Source organism: Hydra vulgaris, chromosome 12 (assembly GCF_038396675.1).
Source record: "Hydra vulgaris chromosome 12, alternate assembly HydraT2T_AEP".
In the NCBI taxonomy this organism is placed as follows: domain Eukaryota; kingdom Metazoa; phylum Cnidaria; class Hydrozoa; order Anthoathecata; family Hydridae; genus Hydra; species Hydra vulgaris.
In genome coordinates, this window is record NC_088931.1 from 49,620,001 (window position 1) to 49,627,829 (window position 7,829).

The window sequence follows — 7,829 nt, forward strand, 5'->3', positions numbered from 1 at the left end:
TTAACTTTACTAGTTTTTTTTATTAATAAAAAAATACATTTTTTTGAATATTTCTCTCTTTTTTTTAGAAAATCCATATCCACCACCAAATAGAGAAGTGGGTCTTAATTTTGTAAAGTGCAATAAATTAGAAGTTATAAACTTCAAAACAAAACAATCACAAGAAAAAATAGAAGAAAAATCAATATGTGACGCTCCTCCTCCCTTTAAGATCGAAGAAGAATGAATTTGTGACGTCCCTCCCCCCCCCCCCCTTCATTTAGTTTAAACTGTAAATACTATTATGAATAAATTTTTTAAATATTATTATGAATAAATTTTTTATATTTTTTTAGCAAACTAATACAATGATGGAAAATTTAAATTGTGTGGTAAAAAATATTATTTTGTCAGAAAATGAATTATTATTCGTTGTGGAAATGGCTAAATTATATAACAAACCACTCATTAAAGAACTCGATATATATAATTCTTTCATCACGATTGGAAAAAAACGTAACCCAAACATAACGTTTGAGAATTTTGTGAAAAAACTACCCTGTTTTCAGGGAACAGAATAATTTTGAATTGTAACAGTTTTTTATATAACAAAAATTTTTACACCTTATCCTTTTTTTTCTGCGCACGCGCGTGACGTCGTTCTTTGACTCGGGACCTTTTTTTCTCCTCTTTTTACTCGGGGTCTTTTTTTACTCGGGACCTTTTTTTTCCTCGTGACGTCATTGATTCGGGACCTTTTTTACTCGGTTCGTGACGTCATTGATTCGGGACCTTTTTTTTTTGTTCTCGGTTCCTTTTTTTTTCGCTAGGTTTCTCGGTTTTTTTTCACTGTCTCGCTTTTTTTTACACCGGTTTCTCGTTTTTTTTAACTTTTTTTTGACCTCGGACGGACGGTCTCTTGGAAAAACTTTTTTAATAGACTATATCATCATATGTCTAAATTATATACTAAAACATTTAGATACATATGCAGTTATTTACAAGTAACGCAAATCGATCGTTGGCTATAAAACAATCATTAAATATAATTAAACTTTACACTAGGTCAATAATAGATAATTCGGGCACACTGTTTTTGTATTACGTCAAGCTTCTTTAGTTGCACTTTGGATTGACGAAGGTTTAATATGCTGGCATATTTTAATTGACTCCGTATAAGTCCCTTATACGCTATAATTAAAAAAGTTCCTTTGGAAGCCTGACAGATGCTTTTGCTAATATTCCCATATTAGAGAGGCATTTTTAACGGTTGAGACAATTTGTTCTTTGAATTGGAAATGATAATTTATAGTGATCCTTAATAGCTTAACATGAGTTACTGGTTGAACCTCAATATTTCCAATTTTAATGTAAAGGTTATCGGGAAGTTTTTTTCTCTGTGCTTTGAACACTATCAGTTGCGTTTTACTGGAGTTAATAGTGAAACCATAATCAACACAAAACTTATTTGTATCTCTATACGCTTTGATATCTTTTAGTGACAACTTGTAGTGTGCTGTCTGCAGCTGATAAGGTAATGTTGTCTGCAAGTATATAAGACTTAGTCGTTAATGAAGTGGAAGATTTCTTACCTAAATTTTTAATAGTTCAGGGCTAAGGTCACTTCCTTGAGGTACGCCTCTTGTTATCGTCTTCCATTGGGTAATCTTATTTCCGTTATTAACCCTCTGAACCCTTCTTTCTAGGTAGTTTTAAAATAGTTTACCAGCTTTTTTGGCTTAGTCCTATTTTAGCGAGCTCATTTAGTAGATTTTAATGTGGAACACTATCAAATGCTTTTGTCAAGTCTATTAATAGGGTGCCTACAAGTTTTCCTTCATTTAACGAGCTACACAAGGAGTTAGTTGCTGTTATTAATGCAGTTTCACAGTTTGAATTCCTCCTGAATTCAAATTGCTGGATTGTTAATAATGTTTTAGCTGCACTATATTCGGATAGTTGTCTGCATATTATTTTTTCATAGACTCTCGAAAGTAATGGTAAAACTGAGATAGGGCGATTTCGGATTCCTAATCAGATTTTCGACCTTTTCTCTTCCATACTGTTGTAATATTAGCTTTTTTCCAGATTTCAGGAAATACACCCTCATCTATAGATTTGTTTAGAATGATGGTTAGATTTGTTGCTAGAGAATTGGCCTTGATTAAAGAGAATTTAACTTGATTAAAGAAGCTAAGAGTCTATCATGCCCAGCTAATGGGTTGTTTTTTATTTGGCTAAGTACGTTCAATAGGTTTCTATTTTCACTAACTTTCACTTAACTTACGATTTGGTCATATCCGTATGGCCATACAAGTGAAGTCCTATTTTTGCACTACTACTTCTACAACTACTGAAGCTAGATGGTTATTTACATTCGTTAAATTGATTGTACTTTTATCAAGAGTTTGATTTTTATCTTTAGTATCGAAACACATTTTTTTAATATACTTCCAACTTTCTTAATATACTTCCAACTTTCTTAATATACTTCCAACTTTTGGGGTTTTTGCTTTGGAATGCTTCTGTTCCTTTGCCAATTTCAAACTTCCTTATAAGGCTTCTGATCTGTTTTTTAATATCCTTAAGTCCTTTTTCCTTTTCATTTGTAAACTCTTACCCATTTTTTTAACTAAATAATTTCTTTTTAAATTATTTAAATAATTTTTAAAGTTTTTAGAATTTATAAAGTTTTTAAAATTTTTAGATTTTATAAAAATTTTTAAAGTTTTTAAAACTTAAAATTTTAAAATTAAAATTTTCAACTGGCTAAAACTAAAACTTTGAAAGGTTAAGTGTTGTTTTAAGGATTGCAGTTCTTTTAACTGTTTTTTTTTCTTTATTCAATAATTATTTGATTTAAATTAAATTTGATTATAATTTAATATTTTATAACGAGATATGTGTATTTATTTAAGAATATATATATGAATCTTTTTAGATTTTCTCAAGTCTTTTTAAATTTTTTGTTTGCGCAATTCTAGTTATATATGTTATAGTTAGCATATGTGTTTATATTATGTTCAAAGTTAAAAAGTTTTTTGATAAATATGTGTACGTGGTGATATGTGTAATATAATTGTTTTATAAATGTGTTTTTGTAAAAGGATAAGATGTATTTTATCTAATGTGTATATAATTTTTATATGAGGTGTTTATATATGTTAGATAAAGTTAAATAAATATATTGTGTTTTATAATTAATATATATGTTTATATTATGGTGTTTTCGAAGGGTGTGACTTGGCAATTGTGTGTAGCAAGATTTGTCAACATTGGCAGTGAAGCGGTGTTATTGCTTTAGGTCTAGGTGTTATCAAGCCTTCATTATTAACTATTCTGGAAACACATTATAATATCTTGTATTAATATTTTGCGTTATATTGTTACTGATGTTACTAATGTTTATTACATTTGGCTTACCTTTATATCGGTGTCTGTTGTTAATAATTGGAACTCACTGCTTTTATTCATTCACTAAAACAGAAAATCATTTTTTCATATATACATTTTGTTTTTACCTCAGTTTGATTTTTTAGAACCATAATGTACCAACATGAATTGTTTTCTAAAAGCCAACATTAAATAACAATATTTAACAACTACTACTCTGGTATCACAACAGCTCATCTCTATCAGGTATATTAATTTTCAATTCATATATGATGTTTTTCTTTGTATTTACTTAATTTTTATATTTTTTCATTTTGACTTATCATAAGATGTATTTATACAATATAGAAGAATAAATTAATAAAAAATTTCATAAATTTTTAAAAAATGTGTACTAATAATTAGTGCAGTCAATGTTCAAACTTCAACATTGCATGTGTCATTTTAAAGCAGTTTCTAGTCTTTTCTAAATGTGTCACTTATTCACATAATTTTACAAGTAGGGTCTGCAAGTAAATTTGAGCTGAAAATTTTTTGTTAGCCTTTAAGGAGAACTGATGTTGTTCTTTTCATTAATTTAGTTTGTTTAAATATAGTTGTTTTAATAAATAACTGTTTGTTTGTTCTTGGTTTTTTACTTATCTGTTTTTAGATTCTTAAGAACTAGGCAACTTAGCTTTGCAATTTTTTTTTTCAGTGCAATTGGAAAGCGCTGAAAGCTATTTTTTAGAGCAATTGAATGAGCTGAAGTATTTTTTAGTCACTTCAATTCAATAGTTTTTTTTTTAATAGAAGGATAAATAATTTAAAATATTTACACGGTAGAACTGGTACTAATTTGAGTAAGTTTACTATTTTGTTTTATTTTATGTTGGATTTATTTTATATTGGATTTATATTATATTAAATATATATTTTATATATTTAACTTACTGTAATTTGTTGACACCCACGTTTTTATACATAAATGTGCCTAAAATTCAGTATATTTTATATTTCTCTGTATCTGTGTAATAACAAAGAATAGAAAAAAATAACAAAGAATAAAAAAAAGTAATAAATTTCTGCTAGAAGTAGTTGAAAAAAATGATGATTCTTTTCCACATTTTATTGTTTCTTTTTAAAGGTATGTGATATACATAATATGTGTGTGTGCTTCAATTTTTCATACAAGAAAATTTTTGCATTATGGTCAAGATCTTTTTTAAATATAAAATAATTGGTGGAAATAAATATTGTTTTATATTTTTGATAAACGACTTTTTCAACATGCTGCTATGGAAACACTTTCTTAATTAATAAAACCTATGTAATTACCGAGCTCTTATGTATTTCCTAATACCACAATTGATATTGACAATTTATAAGAAATATTTTACGAGTTGCTTACTATTATATGAAAATTGATCAAGTTGTTTAACTATAAAATGTCGTCGATTGTTCAACTAATGTAATAAATAAAGTAGTTTTTTAGTTCAAATTTTTTGGTTAATAAATATATCTTATTAAGTTATGGTGTTATTTGTCAGTGTTATTAATTTTTGTTGCCTAGCCTTTTTATAATCTTTTCTTTTTTAATTATTCTGGAGACACATAGTAGTGTGTGCGTACAAATATCTTATGCTTTGCGCTATTATTTCTGTGTTTTGCGTTGATAGACCTAGGTTGTATAAGCTCTCTAAAAGATATTTTCCTTCATTTGTATTATTTAACTTCAATCCATATAATCAACTTATAAATTTCTCTATTTAGTCAAAATGGGTTACATCAAAGGTATACAACCCACTAACTCGGGAAAAAATTGACTTCTAATTGTCTCATTAATTTAAAAGCTTTAAATTAATGAGACGAATTAGTTTTGAAATTTAATTTAAAAGCTTTAAATTAATGAAACGAATTAGTAGACGAACTTACCTTATGTTTTCCGTGCAATTTTTATTTATAAAAATCACTAAAATTATGTTCCCAATGCTAAGTTATATGCATTTTTATCGTTCTAGCAATGTATGTTTGTATTATAAAACAAGGGCTTTTCAAAAATTTGTTCCTTCACTTTCTCTCAAAGTTTACTTTAAGCCTTGGATGGAAGCACCATTTAATTGAACAGCTCCTTGGATGGAAGAATCATTTCATAGAACAGCTACAAGAATGGTCTAAAACTTTTTAAGCTGTTGTATGATTATCAAGACAAGAAAATTCCAGACTTATCTTTCCAACGTGTTTAGTCGTTTACCTGATAGTGAACGAGGAAACAAATTTTTATGGTATGTTTTTTAGTTCATCTTAACAATTTGACATTGATATGGGTTAATCTAAACATTTATAGAGTTTGCTCTTGAGTAAAATGTTAAGTCAAATCATTTAAATACATGCAATAATTTTCGTCGCATGTGGCGACGAATCCAAAAGAAAACGATTATTCTCAAACTTTGGTATGTAATTATTTAAGTGATGTCACTCCTTCCAAAGATACTCGGAAAGCTATAAACAGTGCCAAAAAAGAAAAGAAATGAGTGCAGTTAGAATCTGGCGACGGTCAAAAAAATTGCCCTAACACTGAATAAGAAATAAAAATTGGATTTAAAAACTAAAATATTTACTTTTTTTTTGTTTTATTATTTTTATTATTATTATATATTTTCGTCGTTAATAGTGTTTACAATAACAATGTTCATAAATAAAACAATATATGACCGGGGCAAAAAGAAGACTATAGTTGCCTTATCACTAAGCCCCGTAATAAATATACCGTAAATTACAATGCTAATAAAAACCGTAAAAGTTACATATGCTATAATTTTTTATTAACGCTTAAGTTTACTTTACTTACTAAAAAGATCAACAATAAAGAAGAAAAAACAAATAAACAAAAAAAAAGACAAAACAAAAAAAATAAAATAAACAGAAACAAGACTAGAGACAAGATTATTTATCATATTTATGTATTTGAATAGACAATCTTAGTAATAAACAAATATTAATACTAAATTATTAATAATAGTACTCTCATTTTAAACGCTTCAGAAGAAATTTAGTTCATTGTCGTTTAGTAAAAAATGTTGCTTAAGTTTAGTTTTAAATTGATTAAGCGAAGAAAGTGTTTTAAGATCATTATTTAAAAGTGTATTCCAGAGTTTAGGTCTTCGGTTTGTGATTGAGTATTTAGTGGCAGAATAGTAGGTTTTGGATTAAGTATAGTTATTATTTGAAAATCTTGTGCTGTATATATGATTTATTTTTTTATATAAAGAGTTGAATAAGTATGGTGCCATTTTTTTTATCAAGTTTAAACAATAATATAAGAACATGATAGAGATTTAATTTATAAACATTTAGAATATTAAGTTTACTAAAAAATATTTGTGAATGAACTCTAAAAGTTTAATATTTAATCAGAGACACCTTTAATGTTGTTAATTAAGCAACAGTTATGTGAGCAAATAGAGGCTTCAATCACAAATCTAGCAGAATTGCTAGATATTGTGAATTCGGAGCTAAATGCAAAAAAAGAATATAAAATTGTAAATTAATTTGATAAAAATATATTTATTTACTGATAATAAAATGTTCGTAAAAAAAAGCATATCTTTGGCATAATTTTAACGTTGGTTGTTACTTCAAATACGCTCATTATTTGTCTATTGATACTAGGAAAAACTCTTGTTACCTTAAAAAAAACACCATGCAAACCAATTTCAGAGTTGGAGCTGTGGGGGCCGAATGTTTTCAAAAAGAGCTGAAGCCATGGGGTTTTTTAAAAACCTGGTTCGTTTTAAAAGTAGCCTGGTTCGTTTTAAAAACCTACGGCTTCCACTGTTCCAATTTCGGCATCACACCCCTTGATACCAAACCAAAACAAGTTAAGTTTATAATTAAGATTATATCTAAAAAAATATTAGTGTAGAATGTATAGAGATGGATTTAAGACCCGTCAAAGTGCTGCAACTGACGGGGTAAAAAAAAGAAATATAAATATTGTGACGTCTAGGACCGCCCAAATATTAGACAGCCAATTTATTTGTTTTTGTTAGAGAATGTATTTTGTAAAAGGTTTACATTAAAAGTTACGCTTTGCAGAGAATGAAAAAGTTATTTTACAAAACTTTCCAATGTAAATCATACTTTGTAGGAGATGAGAATATTGGAAAAGTTAATCGGTTCCTTACTACTAAAAGTAGAAATCTTATTTGTTTAAAAATAAACTCTGCGTTAGGGGTGTTCAAAGAAATAAAATTTTCAGAACACAAGAAGCCAAATTTGGTGCAAAAATATAAAAAAGATTACGATTACAAAAAAACTGGGATACACAATAATTTAAAAATAAACTTTAGTTTATTTTTAAATTATTGTGTATCCCAAGTTTTGGATACTGCAAGTGCTAAATAGGAAGATAAAAAATTAATTCTAGATATGTTTAGTTCAATAAACTCAAATATTGAACCTAAACAAATTATAAA

At 27.4% G+C, this 7,829-nt stretch overlaps 1 protein-coding gene across 1 annotated transcript in view; it reads left to right on the top strand.

Annotated features, from left to right (window-relative positions):
* Positions 1–490, top strand: part of LOC136087797 (uncharacterized) — a 1,562-nt gene extending 1,072 nt beyond the window's left edge. Inside the window, exon 3 of the mRNA XM_065811314.1 lies at positions 69–490. Within this exon, the coding sequence (XP_065667386.1) occupies positions 69–226 (158 nt within the window). The 3' untranslated portion in view covers positions 227–490. The remainder of the gene's footprint in view (positions 1–68) is intronic.
* The last annotated feature ends 7,339 nt before the right edge of the window (positions 491–7,829 follow it).